Below are 18,391 nucleotides of genomic sequence, written 5' to 3'. Positions count from 1 at the left end.
GTCCTAAGTATTACCAAGGCTACCAGCACATCCTATATTTTGCACCATGGTCTGCAGCAGAACACATTAGACTTAAATATAACCACCAGCATGCCAGGCTCTGGTTTAGAAATTTATCAGTTTACTATTTGAAATTCAAGATATTAATTCTGGAAGCTTAATCTTCCAGACGGTATTTCAATAGTTAATCTGAGCCTATATCCAGGAATATAGTTGTGTTATCCCTGACACTTCAAATGAAAGATGTTCTATAGCCTCAAGCTGTCCATAGACACCAGAGAACAGGCAGACACGTATGCACATGCATGGCAATTTCTGGCCATTTCTGGCCATTTCAGCGCCCTACATACACATTTACACTTGGATACATTGGCACACATGCACTAACACACTACACCTGTGCAGTTCTTTCCTCATCACTGCTGGGCTTCTGGAGCTTCATTTCATTCCCTTGCCACCAGGTAGCACCCTAGGTGTTGGAAATCTGTCCCTGTTTCTGGAGCAGTATAACAAAGAACACCGCAGCAATAAGGCATTGCAACAGGATTTTCTAACCTGGTTGATCATATCTCTGATTGCTGTCCGTGTCTGCTCAGTCTTCAAAGACGTGAAGATATAGATTGTTGTCCAGATCTGGCAAATGACTCTGTGGCCACATTTTAACAGTTAAGTTAGCTTTTAGTTTATATTGAAGGCGGCTTCAGACCTTCCACTCAATTCTGAGCAGCTACCTGTAGCTGGCATCTTGCCAACCACTTGAATACTCGCACCACAGCTTTGGTTTTTAATGAACCAGCATCTTGACAATTGACATCTGTTGGCAGTGAGCAGTACTAGTGCCACCCTTATTTGTTGTCTATTGGCCAGCAGTTCCTGGTGTGAGGAAACAGTAAACACACTGCAACCTCACCACAGTTGTGAACATGGTCAACAGTGAACAGCATAGGGAAATATTACACTAGGAAAAAAATATTTTTGAGTATTATGGTATCTACCCAGTAATAGTTAAAGTTCTAGTCTATTATTAGAAAATTTTTATTAGAAAAATGGTTAACAAAACAGAACTGAAAAAAGTTCTTAACAAACCATGCAGTGAGCCACTGAATGATTGACAATGTCTCCATTACAAAAAGCTTGCTTGTTTGTTTGGGCCAAAACATAGAGGAGGTATAAAGTAGTTTTTTATAGTAGCTATAAAATACTCTAGTACAGAAAAATCATGATTTTATTAATAGGCTGAATACTGTACTAATAACTAAAGGATGGCACCAAAAGGCTTCTATTATTCAAGAGAGTTGATCTGTTTGCCATTCATAGGCTTGGAAGAGAATGCTCTTCTCTCAACAGGGAAAAACTGGTAACTTACCCTGGGTTTTTTGTTGCGTCATTGGCACTTGGGTAAAGTTTAGTTTTTGTATGTGTTTTGAAAACCTCTGGTGTAATGTGTATACAGCCTTAGATATCTTGATTATTTTAACATGTATGTTTGTGCTCAGAAAACAATCCTAACAGCAGGCAGAAGGTGCAGCATCATTTTTGTATAACAACATATTTAGTGTAATCTCACTTTACTTGTACCGGTAAGTGAAAGATATGCTCACCAGCAAAGGTACACAGTTCGGTGATCTTGGAGAAGAAGATTGCAAACAGACAGGTAAATATGCTTTATTGCAGAAAGAGACATCACCTGTCCCTTCTGCAATAAAAATCCTGCCTGCAATTTTTTAATATGGAACTATAATTCTGCTTTAAAGTGTCTTTTTATTGTAAAGTTGGTTGGTGGTGAGTAGTTTCTATTCTATTCTATATATATTCATTATTACAATATAGATTTTCATCAGATAATAACATGTTTTCTGAAAAGTGTTCTGATTTTTATCCTATACGAACTTTTCAGAAAAGTTTTTTTTTGTGAATTTGTACGACTTTCTTTTGGTGATGATCAGGAGCCCAAAAACAGAATGTTATGGCAGGAAACCAACTGATTAGGTGAGTGGGTTTTGCTTAAATTGAATGTCATAATTACCCAAATGTGGTTCCCCGCTAGATCCTTGATATTAGATGGAGAGTCCTGTCCTCAGGAAGAACTAGTCATCATCCTGCCTCTTGCAAACATAAAAAGCTTATAATCTTAATGGGAATGAATCGATAAATTAGCACCGCTGTAGATGTAGTAAAACACAGATTAAATGACTCACTTCAGCAGCTATTATCAGTGTTTCTGCACCTCTCTCTGCACCAAGCAGCTGGACAATTTACATAATCATCTTGCCAAAACCCACACAGTCACTTACTTTATGTCCCTGTCAAGGCATCGTAAATTCAGGGGGTGCAAAGAGATGAAATTTCAACAAGTGTGGCTTACTTCATGTGGCATATATGAGGAAAAAATACTTCAACTGTTCTTATAGAAGAAAACGTTCCTAAAGTTCTAGGCATACACCACTTGACTAAACATTTGAAATCTGTTTTTGCTGATAAAATCTTTGCCAGACCTCTTATGTGTTTTTGCTTTATGAACCGTTTTTACTAGGATCCAAGATTTGTTTTCTTCTTGTATGTGACTAATTAATTAAAGTTAACGAGAGCTCTATTTGATAAACTTCGGTAGAGACTAGGTCTGACCTCAGATTGTCCTAGACCCTCACCAGACTGTGCCTTGCTTGATGAAATAATGTGTTCTTTACAAAGCGTGTGTAGGTAAGCACATAGTATTAAGTTGTAATATATATATATCTTTACTGAGTTAAAAATGTCTACAAAAGAAGAACAGGTCAGCAGGCACTGAAGAAAACATACCTTACAAACACAGATAGACAAACAGCCCTTAACTGTTACCCTACTTATAGCATATTTACACATTTATATTTACAAAGCATTACAAAGCCTAATTAAAACAATTTATACAAGTACCTGTTACTCGCCTTTAAATACAGGGCTTTAATTTTGAATGCTTGCTTGGTCAAGACACTTTCTGCCCTCTTCTTCCTCTGTCTGTGTTCTGTTTTTTCCAAGTTTCACCATCCCCTACCTGTTTCCAGTTTCCAGGCCTGGTAAATTCATCCTTAGACAATCTGGGCTGACCCACTGATTTGCATACCAATTGAGGGAGCTAAACAATGAAATGTAACTATATATCTACATTGTAACTAAATAATTTTCTTATTAGCTATACAATCACTAAAATGGCCATAGCAATTAAATTTGTGACTGGAAAGTGAAAGAAAAAGTACCATAATGATGTGCTTATCTCTATTACTCTGCCTTCTTTTCCTGTTAGCATGCTTCTTGTACTGCTTATTCCTGTCACAGGCCAGCTCTGTTATACAGGTACTGCAAGAGGCTAATATCAGGCTAAATTCAGGTACTTACACTGCTTCCATTAAAAATACATTTTGTGATCATTAATGATTATAGAGGTTCATTTTATAAATTAAGGACTGTAAAAGGCTTATACTAATTGTTAGGGTTAGATTTTAGGGTCTCTATGATCATCGAATCCAGGGCTGTTTAAGAGCTACCACTATTCATAATATCATGAAAGGTCCCTTTTCTAGTTAAACTAATATGTACTGCAGGGGTGCCCAACAGGTGGATCGCGATCTACCGGTAGATCTCAAAAGCAACACGAGTAGTTGTAGTAGCCCTGCCTTTCAAAATAATCTCTACCGTACACAGGTGTTAATAAGTCCAAGTTTCTATTGTTGGTAGATCATTTTGACTTGGTCATTTTAAAACTAGCTCCTAAGCTAAAAAATAGTGTGGGCACCCCTGATGTACTGTATGCAGGTTTTAACAGGTACTCTGCCCCCTTCCCCTTATCTGCTTTCAGTTATTTTGCGTACGGAAACTCAGTAAAACAAAGTTGAAATAGGAAGGGAAGAACATAATATAATTTAGGCGAAGTAACATTTTACTAGTACCGGTATGGACTGTTTTATCTTTAGTTGTTGGTGATACACTATGACCAAGCAATAGTTTTCTTCTTTTTCCCAACAAATGTGCAAAAAAAATAAAATCAAATTACAATGGAATGTTGTTTTCAAAAAAACATACCTCCTGTTTTAGAAATGTTCTTTGCACATTGACTTCATGCTATATTTCACATACACATCTACAGCCTACTGTTCTCCCATTTGAATAGCAAAAACTGCGTTTCTAAGATCATTCCTGATGTCTTTCCTCTTTGGCATTTTATTAAATAAATTAAACCATTGGCCCCCAACCTTGTCTGGACGGCGCATGTGCGGGGAGCTGGGTGTCACTTAAAGGGGATGAAACTTCCCCTTTAGTGACGTCATGATGCCAGAACCCAACCATTCTCCCATGGCAGGCCTCGGGGGCGCACCGGCCAGAGCCACGGACCACCGGTAGGCGGCAGCTGCATTAACCACCCGGGCGGTTAGCCCGACCCTGGTTCGGGGTAAGTAAACTTGCTACAATCGTTTACCCCGAACCAAGGTCGGAGTAGCTAAAAGTATAAACAAGCGTTAGATTGCAATCCGATTGTCATACAACATTGTATGACAATCGGATTACAACTGAAAAAAAATACTAACCTTGTCCCCGCAGCTCCTCCGGAGACATCTTCTTTCTTCATCCGGCGCGTGCAGTGACAATCTCCGGGGTTTCCCGGCGGGAAATTCAAATAACTTTGCATTGAACTCAATACAAACAAGCTGTATTGAGTCCAATACAAAGAAATATTTATATAATATATATATAATTGTGTTATATATATTATTATTATTATTATTAAACAGGATTTATATAGCGCCAACATATTACAACAACAATAAATAGGGAATGCAAATGACAGACTAATACAGACAGTGATACAGGAGGAGAGGAATCTGCCCCGAAGAGCTTACAATCTAGTAGGTGAGGGAATTTCACACACAATAGGATGGGAGATATGTAGTGGTGGTCTGTAGTGGTAGTTTCAATTGACAGAAGAAGACAGGTAGGCAAGTTTGAAAAAATGGGTTTTGAGCGCTCTTGTAAATGAGCAGAAAGTAGGAAAGTATATATATATTATATAAGCTACTGTACAGGTACATAACATTATACACTTTTTTTTTTTATGTTTTATAAAAAAAAATTTTTATTATTAAATTTATAAAATTTTGGACATATTTTGGTGAGTTATGCGGTAATTCGGTGAATTATAAGTAACTATTGAGTAATTCGGTGAATTATAGCCCACAATCTAAAATAAATTTCAATGCAAAAAATGTAACACTTTTTGCATGGAAGTACGGAAGTTCGTAAAGAATTAGAACACCCGGCGTCCGCGTCCCTCGGCAATTCCTGATGATGTCAGTGCATGCGCCCGTCAACAGGGGGGGTTGCAGCAAATTTTTTGTTTTTGTATTTATTGGATTCAATACAAAGTCCTGTATTCAAACCAATACAAAATAATACAAAATATATTTATGTGGTTTTGTCTATAGGTATGTGACGTTGGACTTTGTTTTAAAATTTACCACACTAGGGAGGTGTTTTAGAAAAATATATTACTATACAGTATACTGAATTATTGCATTTTCAGTATTTTTGATTTATTTATGTATTCTTGTTTAAGCTGATTTTTGTGTTTATTTAATTTTATTAAAAGTAAAATTTATTTTTTTTTTTACATGATTGTGTGTTTCAAACTTTTTTTTATATTCATGATATCTACTAGACCCTTTTTCGGACATATTTCTGTAAGTTACAGGTCTACAATTTAAAAAAAATATTTCATGAAAAACAGTGTACCGCTTTTGGTACAGAAATCTAGACATCAGTGAAATGCCCAGGTGGTTAAACAATAGAAAGGGGATCCCCCATGCATGTTCAAGCTTTCCAGCAAAAAAGAAAATCCGTAACTAAACTGTCTCATCTGTGAGATAAGGGGCCACTCTTCACCCCAGTAAAAAAAAAAAAAAAAAAAAAAAAAAAAAAAAAAAAAAACTTTACAAATAATAGAAATGTTTGCTATGCTAAGCCGTACTCCCACACATTCTATTCCTTCTCAACCATGACTTGCACATGCACTCTGCATGCCTTTCTTGAGGGAATTGCTTGCCCTCATTCTCTTTATCTCCACTCCACTATATACTGCCTGCCACTATACCTTCCAGACTCACCTTTAGCCAATACTCTCCACAGCTATACCTTCCAACAATTTTTCTAGCACATTTAGCCTTTTGTCACATCCTTTACATATACTGCCCACCATTTTACTTTCTGCACTACCTCCCTGCTCATACCACCAGCCATTATACACTTCACACACTTCTGCAGATGCTGCCTGCTTTCATACCCACTGCAATATTCTGCTGTGTTAATACAATATTTGATACCTCCCAGCCCTCCTCCTCTGCACAGACCACCTTTAGCCCCCCTGCACCTCTTCAGTCTCTCCTGCACATGCTGCCCCTCTGAGCCCTTTGCTTTGTACAATGCCCTCTGTCTTCCTTCACACTCCTCTCCTGCACAAACTGTCTCCTGTCCTACCCTCTACACTCCTTTTAGTGAATAAATTCTTCTGCTTGTATAACAGAAGTGGTTCTTCCTTTTATAAAGCATCATGAGTAGTTTCACATAAAAGTGACTAATTATTTAACTATGACTGGCAGCTCTGAACATTGTGTTCTTTTTGCCTCGCTTACTATGTTTTCTGTGAATCTAATTACAAAGAAAGCAAGTATTCTTTACTATCTGCCATAAATACTAGTTGAGGAATGAAAGCAAGGCTTATGTTCTATGCAAATTACCTGTAAGATTGTTTGAATTAGCCAAATAAAGGTTGTAAGCTCTTTCGGGCAGGATCCTCCCCTCCTGTGCCATTGTTTTTATCTGTCATTTGTAACTCCTGTTAAATGTACAGCACTGTGTAATATGCCAGAGCTATATAATGTACAATTTATTAAAAAAAAAAAAAAAATACCTTATACGTTCAAAGCCTATAGGGTCAAAAGAAAATGTTAATCCCTAACCAGTTTTCTTTGCAGGATTAGTTTATTTGTTTGTTTATGTGTATTTATCTGACCATACATTTATAGAATTTATGAGCTTGTGTTCTGTATTATGGTCCCAGTGTTCTAATTATGAGAACAGGGAACTAAACAAGATCCACTTGTATGCTCTTGTAGTGGACCAGTACATGCTTGGTGCTTGTATTTAAAAGACAATCAATGTAAAAGTTAAATTTCTAACATCAGTGCGCTCCTTACCTATTTAGATTATTTCTCTGCACAATATTTGCAATATTGAATACTGGATCCTAGCCCTAATCTGCATTATGATTCCTATAGTGGTGATGCCGTAATAAATGGTGTCAGTTTTGGCCTCTTTGGTACCATCTTAGCACACAAGAGGTGGATCTTTCCAGGGACATCAGAATCTCTATCGCTGACCATAGAGACAACAAAGTATCTTTCTGTATCACTCCTGTTTAATATTTTGAGCTGCAGATTTCCTCCAAGTGTTGCATATGGTAGAACAAATTGGAAGCAGAACAGATAGATCATGTTGCCTGATTTGATAGGACAAATTTACAGTAACAAAAAAATGATTTGCGTGTAGCAGAGAGAAGGGGGTGAGATAGATATGTCTGCTGACATACGTTTATTCTGTAGCCATGATTTTAACTTTAAATTTAATTAAGGTGTAAATATACATTTTTACCTTTATCTTAAAGCTGGCAAACCTAAAAACAATGTTAGAATGCATATTAAGATGATAATTTATTAAATAATAATAAAAAACAACATTTCAGGTTATACATTCAGTTTTGTGATTGATTGCCATTACTTTGTACATGAAAAAGATAGCCGCTTGGTAAGAAGTTTTTCAGTCTCTGACTGTTTAGTTTCCTTCAGCATAATAGGTCATATATGTGAGCAAAATATTCCTGATGACTACTTCTGGTCTACAGAGCTGTTTGCTCATTGTGAAGAGAATTTAAAATTGATTCTTAAAATACTGTATGTGTCTACATATTGCCCAACGTGTTTTGTAAAAAGCAAGAATTATGATGTCAGAGTTGGGCACTTCTATCAGTATTGACCTGTATATGGGATTTTGGAGACTTAACTGCATATAGGCTTAAAAAAGAAAGTAAGGATCATGTTGACCCATTTTAAATGCCATGACTGTGAATGGTTGCCTATGGATTGTGTCATTGATTTACCATCTATTTATGTTAATTTCTAGGCAGCCTACTCTACAGGTGCTCCTGCCCTTCGACCTGAGGATGAACTGGATAGACTCACTAAGAAGATGCTATATGATATGGAAAATCCTCCTTCTGAAGAGTATTTTGGTAAGCACACACTTGATTTTGAATAACACAATAGGGACATTTTGCCAATATTTTTACTTGAAACAGAACTGAAAAGCCTTGTTATTATATTGTAAGAAAGAATGCTCAGCAAAGATGGCAGTCAGGTTGTCTACCAAAGTAAGTGCCTCCCATTAGGCAACAATCAGCAGGTTATTTTCCAAGTCTTGCTCAGCTTTTACTAAGGAAATGACTAGCAGCCTACAGTCGGATGGTGAATAATGTGCCAGAAGAGTCCCACTCATTTCTGGGAATTAGCCCGGGATACATATCACATTTTCAGCTTGCTGAGCTGGAGAGGATGACATCTGCTATTGTTCCACTTACCCAATCAGTGTAATGTAGGGGATCGGTAATATCTCTGGCTGGGCATGATGAGGCAGATATTAACTTGTACTGTATGTGCATTCACCAGCAAAAAATGGGTGTCAGGAGATTGTGAGGGCCCCTGCAAACTGGTATTGTCTTGGCGAAACTGCGACGGTTGGAATCTATGACTTTGCCTGGTTAGAACAGCCCAACATTTGGGAAAAAGTAGAGGGTGCAGTAACCTACCACAAGTAGGTGCAGCAGCAATTTGATCAATTTTAAAATGACAGAGTTTTTAGGACCACATTCATATTTTAGATAAACTCAATAGTGTCTGGTTCTTTTTCTAATTTTGGTAGTTATTTAGTCTTTTAGAATTTACTGTGGTGGTTTTACTAATTGCATTCCTAAGTAGATTAGAATCTATTTCCATTGTAGAAGTTATCCTAATAATAAAATTTGTTATATGCATGCAGTAATGCTACCCCCCTTACCCACACACAACAACACACACCTACTTCATTTACAGAAAATGTCAACTTGTTCTTTTTATTTTTTAAATGTGGAAAAAGCACTTTTGTTTTGAGTACAGATTTACATTAGATCAGTAAATCAGTACTGATTTACAGAAATGTGTGTCAGATCATGCGTGTGATCTGCAGGACTTCTGAAACATTGATGTCCCTAAAGTCATAGAATTGCTGTAGATTAAGTAGGTCAGCATTTTCAAGCATTTATTTTATGTTCAGGGATTGCTAAATGTGCTTAGAAAGTAATAATTTCAAACCGAGCAGATGATGTCAAGCCTTTGGAGAAGAAAGCTTTTTCATCCAAGCAGGTAGAAAATTTCCATGTCTGTTCAAAATATTTTATTGGCTGTTTTTTATTGTACAGTTTAATATTGTATTCCTTCCTTTAAGCTAATCTTTCAGCCATTTTAAACATTTCAAAAACATGACCTCCTGACATGCCTGAATGTGCATGCATGCAAAAAAAGAAAGACTTTATAGTGTTCCCATATGGAACTTTGTAACTAGGTGCCTGACCTAATGCCCCATACCACCCTTACCTGCCATCCTAGGACCAGTGAGAATGCCTTGGTAGTTAATAAAGGTGTTGTTAGTTCACAGAAGGGTATTGGGTAGTTAGAACTGCCTTAAAGTCTAGCAAGTAAAGTTCCATGCTTTATAGGGGTTGTAGGGTAAATAAACACTTACGGAAGTGCTAAACTTTGCAGCCATTTTTTCTCTTTGAAGGATATTTGTAAGTATATATATATATATATACACACCAAAGCATTAAAACCCCCTGCTTTATATTGTGTCACCCTTGTACCACCAAAACAACTCTAACCTGTTGAGGCATCCAAGTCTCCACTTGATATCTGAAGGTGTCCTGTGTGCCTCGGTTTGCCTGCTTTTTCCTGTAGTGCATCCTACTGTCATTTCTTTTTTGGTTTAACTACACTAAAAACTACACTACATTCACACGCCATCCACATAGCCTAAGGTTTTTTTTCAGACCAGACCACCTTTTTCCATTGCTCCATGGTCCAGTTCTGATGCTCACATGTCCATCAAAGGCCATTTTGGCAGTGGACAGGAGTCAGGCACTTAGTCAGGTTAGTCAGGTTGTTTCTTTCTTTATCTCCATTATATGGGAGTTGGATGGGTTTAATAGCTTTGCAAAGTTTTGCTTTCAGGTTAACTTACAATAAATTAAAATAACACAATAGCAATTTTCTGTATGTGCTGAACATGTTCTTGGTCTAAAAATAAAAGAAAAACAAATGCAGCGTCCACATGTGGGAACTGTTTGACAATTATATATTTAAATTAATTTCTTTCTAGGCCTAGATAGGCTTTAATGAAATTACTACTAATAAATATGATGACTCCACAGTAACATGCTGTATGATAAAAATATTTACTTAATTCCTAAAGTCAAATGTGGCTAGGATAAAGAGTTATATAACTATTAATAGAAATGTGAAAAAATTAAGTAGTGATTAGACCATTAATAAGATAAATATATTTGTGTTTGAACAGCCGTTCTAGTGAAATTCCCAGAATTTCCCCTTAACAGTTTACATGTGAATGGTATTTAGTGTCCTGCTGACTATATATCAAGAGTTTTTGTTATTTGTGGGTGTAATTGGAGCCCTGCTCTATAGTAGAGTTTGATCTTGATACAGATTTTGATAAATATGTGACATTAAATTACAAAATTTGGATGGAAGTAAAACAAAACAAAAAACAAAAAAAAACAGCCCTTATGGATAAAAAAACTGATATCCTGAGAGTTCAGGCTAGAAGTAAATTTTCTGTTGTCCAAACCAGAATTCAATGCTAGTGCACCTTATCACTGTCTGCACGCCATGACAGCACTGCTTATTCTATTAAGTAATGTACCCCACCATTGTTTCTGGGATATTGCAACCGCTGTCCCATGATACAGGTCAGTTTGAAAATATGTTTATTATTCCAAGAATGTCACCATTTTTCGATTTCAGATCAGTTTCTGTTTTCTTTAGTTACCATAAATGCAGTGGATCTAGAAAAGTAATGTTAAACCCCCTAAAGCGTCATTGTGAACTTAAGTCATTTCTGTCATTAAAGCAAATTGTTCTATCACTTGTAATGCTAATCATTTCCTCCAGCTTTATGTATCAAACCTTTTTATTTTCTTCTTAACACTGTCTGTGTCTTTGCCAATTTATCGTCTTTGCGTTCTTATCTTCTATTCATCCATTTCATTTAGTATGGAGCCGACAGCTTATCCACTGTTATTATGGCCCATTGATCAAGTAATTGGAAAAGGGCAAATCGGCAGCGGCAGTGCCTGTGATTTGCATGAAATATTCCCAGCCCTGGGTGCATGTAGCATGGTAATTGCTGCATCCACATAGCTGTCAGCTAATAACTATATTAGTCAGAATATGGAAAGCCGGATCTTAGCATATTAAAAGTTCTATTGGCGTAGATAGGCTTTGAATAGGGGGATTTAATTAAACGTGCTAGCAGGCTCCCAGGCTTTATGGGAAGTCAAGGAGAAAATGTTTACTGCTAATTAAATGTAAGTCTCTTGGGTTAAATGAGGTCATTGTCCCTGAGTGTTACCTTTTTAACCTCGGCCTCATTCTAAGGTAAAGAGCAAGAATATTTTCAGTGTGACTTGTTAGACAAGTCTTTTGATATTGCAGAATCCTATTTTCTCTGTAAAATTCTAGAGGAACCACTTAAAAAATAAACTAATTGCAAAGAAAATAATTACAATGACTCCATTTGAATACTTTTTCTATACTTCTTTCGAGCAAATTCTCTTCTTGCTTTTAACAACAGCCAAAAAATCATTTTAAGTTCCTTCATTGTCTGCTAAATATGAAGGGACAGAGTTGAGAAAATCAATAAAAACATCTATACCTGAAATCTTGTTATATTTTGTGTCTTGGTTTTGGGTACAACACAGAAGCAGGCCAGTACTGACACCCACTGCAGGATAAAACTGATAAAATGAATCGTAAGGCTAAGCACACACACGCAATAATTGTCGTTGGAAAGGATCTTTCACGATCCTTTTCAACGACTGCACGATGCATGAATGAGCATGGAGAGAAGAAGGGGGAGAACGACGAAGCGGCACCTCACTGCACTCTCTCTCCTTCACTTTCATTACGAGCACTGTACACATGCATGATTCACGTCCAATATCGGCCCTGAGACTAATATCAGACGAGAACCATTGAACATGTGTACGTAGCCTAACATTTCAAGGTAAACCTGCCATATTACTTTTAGGAGCCAAACAGTATTACTAACAGAAAGGAAATATTATACACTTAGGTAACTTTACTGGATTTCCAGTTTAACATACTGTCTTTATGAGTATATATTCAATTTTCTGGATTTGAGCTGTATATTTTTACTTTTCACATTACCTTCTCCAATTACGGACCTGATTTATCAAAGCTCTCCAACACTGAAGAAGAGAGACTAATATGGAAGAACCTGTGTGATCAAGCAAATCTGGACCTAGGACCTAGTCCAGAATTGAAAGCATTTGCCCAAAATTAGCATATGATTTTAAGAAATCTATTCCATGTTTGCTGGTTGACCCAGGTTCTCCCATAATATATTAGTCTATGTGTATGATCTCATTACACAGGCACAGGAATTTAGATGATCTCACATTTTAGAGATACAGTTATGAGGCTTTGTGCACAGTTATCCAAAGAGCACTGATATTTGGGAAAAGGTAAATCATTTAGGGTACTGCTTGGATACAAGTAACATTTTTAGTTTTTACCTTTAACATACCGAATTTTAATTTGTGCTTAGGTTCACTTCATTCAATTTACTATTTGGTGGAGTCATTTGATGTATTTAGGAACTTTAGTTGTTGCCTAAGCATTAGCATTTTCCATGGGACTGTTCAGTTATTTGGTTATGGATTAACATGATTAAATAACAATAATTTGATTGAATAGGAGCCCCTAACAAAGAGCCCAGTTTTCAGAGCTCAGTTACAACATTATTGACGCAAGCATTGTACACACAAGTTCAATTTGTCTCATGCCAAGGGTTTAACGTAAATCTAATCTTTGAGACGGACATTTGGTTCTTTGAGTCTTTTGCTTTTGTGTATCTACATAACATTAAAAAGTTCAATATGAGTAATTAAAACACGTGATTTATGTCATAATCTCTGATTGTAATTACGTTTGAAAGTCAATCTCCAGCAGGTTAGATATCTTGTAAATTTTTTTAATACTCTTTATGTCCCCAGTAGGGAGGTTTACTCCCTCATTCCCTTTATTCCTTCCCTCGTTCCTCTAATTCCATAGGGGGATTTATTACCTCTATTTGTCCTAGTGTCTAGACAATTGTCAGAGAGAGGAAATACCTTCATAGTTCTATTTACTTTAAAATTTATAGTTTTGGTAATGTAAAATTATGTGAAAACTTTATATTTTTGTTAGGCTAAATCTACACTGAGTTTAATTTCAAACACTTATAAAAGCCCATATAAGTTTTTAAGCCGAGATGTGTGGCAACGAACTGTTGGAATAGGGTAAAACACCTCCCAAATGCCCCAAAACGCCCATTCGTGTCAATAGGGAGGTTTGGTGCATTATTGAGAGCTTTTGCAGGATGCATTTTCTTTACAGCCTATTAGGAAAAATGTTGTGGTGTGGTCTGGCCCTTTGGGAGGAATGGGAATTTCAAACATGGCCATTTTAATGCTGGGGGAAACAGTCCATGTAGACTAAGTCTAAATGTCAGCCAAACCTTGTCGGTATCATTTATTACCTTTTACCATGTGCATTCACAACCAATTAAGGTATTGCAGTAAAGTAAAGCAGTGTGCCAGTGTTGTTTTACGCTCAATTGGGTAAATGTATACTTCCTAAATTAGCTTTTTTGAAGATGGGAGTAATGGTAAAAAACATAGATGTGTGCACATTTTAGCTTGTCAATTTTTTATGGTTAAAATTAAGCATGTACTGTGAACTGCATTTGTTATTTACTTTTTATCATTTTTGTTTTTATCAGGTCGCTGTGCTCGATGTGGAGACAATGTTGTAGGGGAGGGTACTGGATGTACTGCCATGGACCAAGTGTTTCATGTGGAATGTTTTACCTGTATGACATGCAACAGCAAACTGCGTGGGCATCCATTTTATGCTGTGGAGAAGAAGGCATTTTGCGAGCCTTGCTACATTGTAAGTACATCTATAACTGCCTCATTCTCTGGCTGCTAATCTCTACATAACTCTTCAACAGAAAGCACCCACAAATCAGAATTTCAGTAAATTATGTTCTGTTGTGTCTGGAGGAATGTTGGACATGTCTTCGCAGGAGAGCCGAGAGTTGTGTTGCTGTCTAAGGAACAAATAGTATTTTTTTTCACTTTCCCACATTGTCAGAAGTGAATTTATTGCAAAGCCAGTTTACTCTTGATGTTATCCATTTTCTGCTTGCTTTGGATGACCTTCAGTGCTCCTCCACTGTGACAGCTCTACATTATTTTAGGCTTCTTACATAGCCATTTCATTAGACCAAGTATATTCTTGGCCACTGCAAACAGCAGGCTTGGTGTGCTGTTTGTTGTAAGGAAACAATTTATTAATATATTACTTTTTGCCCATGTTACTTCAGTGCCCATGTTAAATCAGCATTTAAAAGTAAACCCCAGGAATATATTTCAATGAAGGGACATGTAGATTATTTGACTATTAATGTGCTGGATGGATGCTTCACATTGAAAATATTGGAATATATATTACCCAACAAGCATACTCATTGTGAACGTTCCATGGCATTTTTTATCCCTGACCTCCTCCCCTGAATTGGAAATCTATATGTGGAAATGTCTCAATGTCTTTTTGTCATTGTTAGATAAAATTTTCATCAAAATAAAAATTGGGGATTATTTAATTTCTATTATATAATTTAAGGTGCTGGCCATGGTTAAAAATCACCATTAGTTTCTTTACTAAATTCTAACGACTTCCTTCTCTGTGCATTGAAACTTGGCCTCATTTGTCTATTGCTTTCTGTAGTTCTTCATATTTGTTCATACTATTGTGACCTTGTGACTATTTAACACTTTGCACACATACAATATTATTACTTACTATTTCTGCCTGTGACTTGCTTATTACTGATGTATTTTGTAAGTAAACTACAGTTTCTTTAATCCTTGACACTCTTCTGGGAGTGTCGGTGGCTTTTCTAACTTTGTACAAGAAGCTCCTCTCTTCCTTTCTCCCACCCCACATCATCACCAGCTTCCAACCACTGCCAGTGAAGCTTTTACCATTTTGTAACCACAGTGGTTAAAAAGCAGTAAAAAATTAATTCAATCTACTCGCTGCTGTCATGCAAATGCAGACACACCAATGAGTCTGTGACAGTGGTTAGTGAAGAGATTTCCACTACTCATCACAGACAGGGACAACTTTTACTTTAAGGGGAGTATGAAGTGTGTGTGTGTTTATTTTATTATAATAAATGGCAATAATAATACAGTAGGTTGTAATTTAAAAATGTCAGTAACTAGCACATTGCTATTCTTTAATTTTTTCTTTCCTGGTGAAAATAGGAAGGTTGTGCAACATACTCAATAATAGGAATAATAAAGTAAACCAAATGACCTTCATTTTTACTTTTTATTTAGTGTCCTTTTTAATTACTTTTAGCACATTTAGATTTCCAAGTACCTGGCACATAAAAATTTGGAATGATACAAGTTCAGTCCACTTCTGATAATAGTGTAGATTGAAGCCAGTTGTCGAGTTTCCAAAGACAGCATTATGAAAAGATGAGTACAAGGTTAAAATGATGCTCTGTTTGACTGCAAGAAAGTTTTTTTTTTCTTTAATCTATATCTTATACAACTGATTCGTCTCAGCAGTTTGAGAAAGCAAGCCACAGTACAATTGTTAAAAAAAATTTACTTTGCTTTTTTTTTTATTATACGGGGCATGTTTATTAAAAGCTTCTTGGAATAGGTTATTGGAAAGTGTCCATACATAGTTCTGTGTAGTAATTTACTAAAGTACTTATCACTCTTTACCTTTCACATTTTTTTACATTGGAGGAGGCGATTAGTAACCAGCTCCCAAAAATGTATTTACAGATAACTGCTCATAAACACTGGATAGGCCTATATAAAGACATGTCATCCTTACCTTGTATGGAAACATATCCCCTGTGAGATCCTACATAACCAAAGTTTTGTTTGTTCTAGAAGCAGTTAAGTTATAGACATCAAGCCGTACAATTGTACTTTGCGGGGAATTTTTATTGACTAAAGCTTCATAGCCAATAATAATGGTTACTTTTATCATGGTGTTAGACATTTTAACATAGTTTGACCTATTAGGAAATTGTATTGAAAGGGAATTTTGTCTGCATGTTAAAAGGAATTATACAAATGAAATATTTCAACAAATATAGCTCTTTGCTGCAAAAAATCAAATGAAGAGAGAAGAGAGGCTTTTTGGCATAATCATATACAAATTTACTTTTTACTTTAGCCTGTTTTGGCTTCCTCAGGGGAGTGCAGAGACTTGGATAACAGAACTAAAGTATCAAAGGAAAAATAATCAGTAACCTATATGTTTTATAATAAAACAGTGATTATCAAAAACGAAAACAATGGTCTTGTTCTGCAGTTTCAATTCCAGCTAATGGTTATGGTGGATATTTGTAGAAGGTTGTGTATTTATATGAAAACATTATTATTATAATGGTCATTCATACATATTATACAATCAAGGGTGGAAAATGGTTTAAAACTCCTTAGGGAGACAAATATAAACTGGATAGTTTTGCCCAATGGTATGGTTCAATGTGTAGTTACTTACAATTAGGTTTCCTGTGGTCCGAGAGTAGTACCAATGCCAAAAAAAATAAAAAAAATGAATTCTTAGATGTTGTAGGTGTTAGGTGCGTATTGTAGTAGATGATATCTAGTGGAAGAAGGATGTTAGTACTTGAAAGTATTAAGGGTTTGATGTGATTAGTTTGAGATAAAAGAAATAAAACTTACATCCGCTTAAGGGGGGGAGGGGGCAAGCACAGGAGGGAGAGGGAGAGAAACTGGGAACTCCTCCAGGGAGTGAAGGGCAATGAGCTGTCCCAGATTAATTGGACTTTTTCTGGAAAAGATATTAAAAAAATCATCATTAGTATATTAACCTTAATATACTGGGGTAATATATATTTTTTATACTTACACTTACATCAATAGACAGAGAATCCAACTGTATGGATGTTATTTTAAAATGAGTTCTATCCAGGTAGTGTAAAAGGATTGCAGTGGATTTGGTTGGTAAAGAATAACATTCTAAAAAGGAAAAAAAATGTTTACTCTATGCTTCAAGAAACAGGAATAGTGAATTGAGTGTAATATATAATGCATACTCACGTTTTGGGAACCCAGGTAGTAGGTGTGGGATAGAGATGACCGATTGGGTGGAAAAGAAATGTAATTGAAGGAGGGAACTGTCAAAGATAACGGAGCCCTCTAGTGAAAAAAATCGAATAGGTGTCTAGTGTTGGTATGCTAAAAAATAAAATAAAATAATTGCTTACTTAGGGTGTTAGTAGTGTTTGGGAAAAAAAAAAAAAAAACAGCGTCCGCAGCCAGCAGATGAGCAGATGTGTGCTGCGGGCGGGCTGCTCTTATAAAGAGGTAAATCTAATTGACATGATTGTTGCTGCACGTGCGCTTTCCTCCCGCGCATGCGCAGTTTTGAAAGAGTTAGAAACTTTGCCAGTATTTTAGCCCTGACCAAGATGCATTGTTTTATTTATAATGCGTGTGCGCATAGAGATGCGCAGAGTGATGTGGGAGCTTGCCGGGGACAGATCTATGTCCTTATCCTCCCATTGGTGTGACTGGATAAATTTTACATACCTCACCTGCCAGAGATGGAGAATAGGGACCTCCCCATATAGCAGGTCCTGGGCAAAGGAGCAATTCCGATGCCCAAACGTGGGGCGGGTGTTGACAGGCACCTAAATGAACGTGCACGGTCATACTAGAGGCGTCCTACCTAATTAGAAGGGTCGCCTCCTGTATGCATGATAATTTTAGGGAAGATAATCGATGTGATGGATTATATAGGTAGGGAAAAAAAAAATAATATATGCAGGAAAATAAAAAGTAAACTATAAATGGTAATCAGGTTATTCCTAGCTTATAAAATGCTTGAATCTGAAAACCATGTTCCATTACAAATGC

At 36.4% G+C, this 18,391-nt stretch overlaps 1 protein-coding gene across 5 annotated transcripts in view; it reads left to right on the top strand.

The window, feature by feature from the left end:
- The window catches only part of LPP (LIM domain containing preferred translocation partner in lipoma), a 173,713-nt gene that overhangs the window by 117,592 nt on the left and 37,730 nt on the right, over window positions 1–18,391 (top strand). For all 5 annotated transcript variants that reach the window (XM_072408256.1, XM_072408254.1, XM_072408255.1 and 2 more), the window contains 2 exons: window positions 8,203–8,311; window positions 14,191–14,360. In XM_072408256.1, coding sequence (XP_072264357.1) covers window positions 8,203–8,311; window positions 14,191–14,360 — 279 coding nt within the window. The remainder of the gene's footprint in view (window positions 1–8,202; window positions 8,312–14,190; window positions 14,361–18,391) is intronic.

This window comes from Pyxicephalus adspersus, chromosome 4, assembly GCF_032062135.1.
Source record: "Pyxicephalus adspersus chromosome 4, UCB_Pads_2.0, whole genome shotgun sequence".
NCBI classification, from domain to species: domain Eukaryota; kingdom Metazoa; phylum Chordata; class Amphibia; order Anura; family Pyxicephalidae; genus Pyxicephalus; species Pyxicephalus adspersus.
This window is presented reverse-complemented; position numbering and strand designations above follow the sequence as displayed.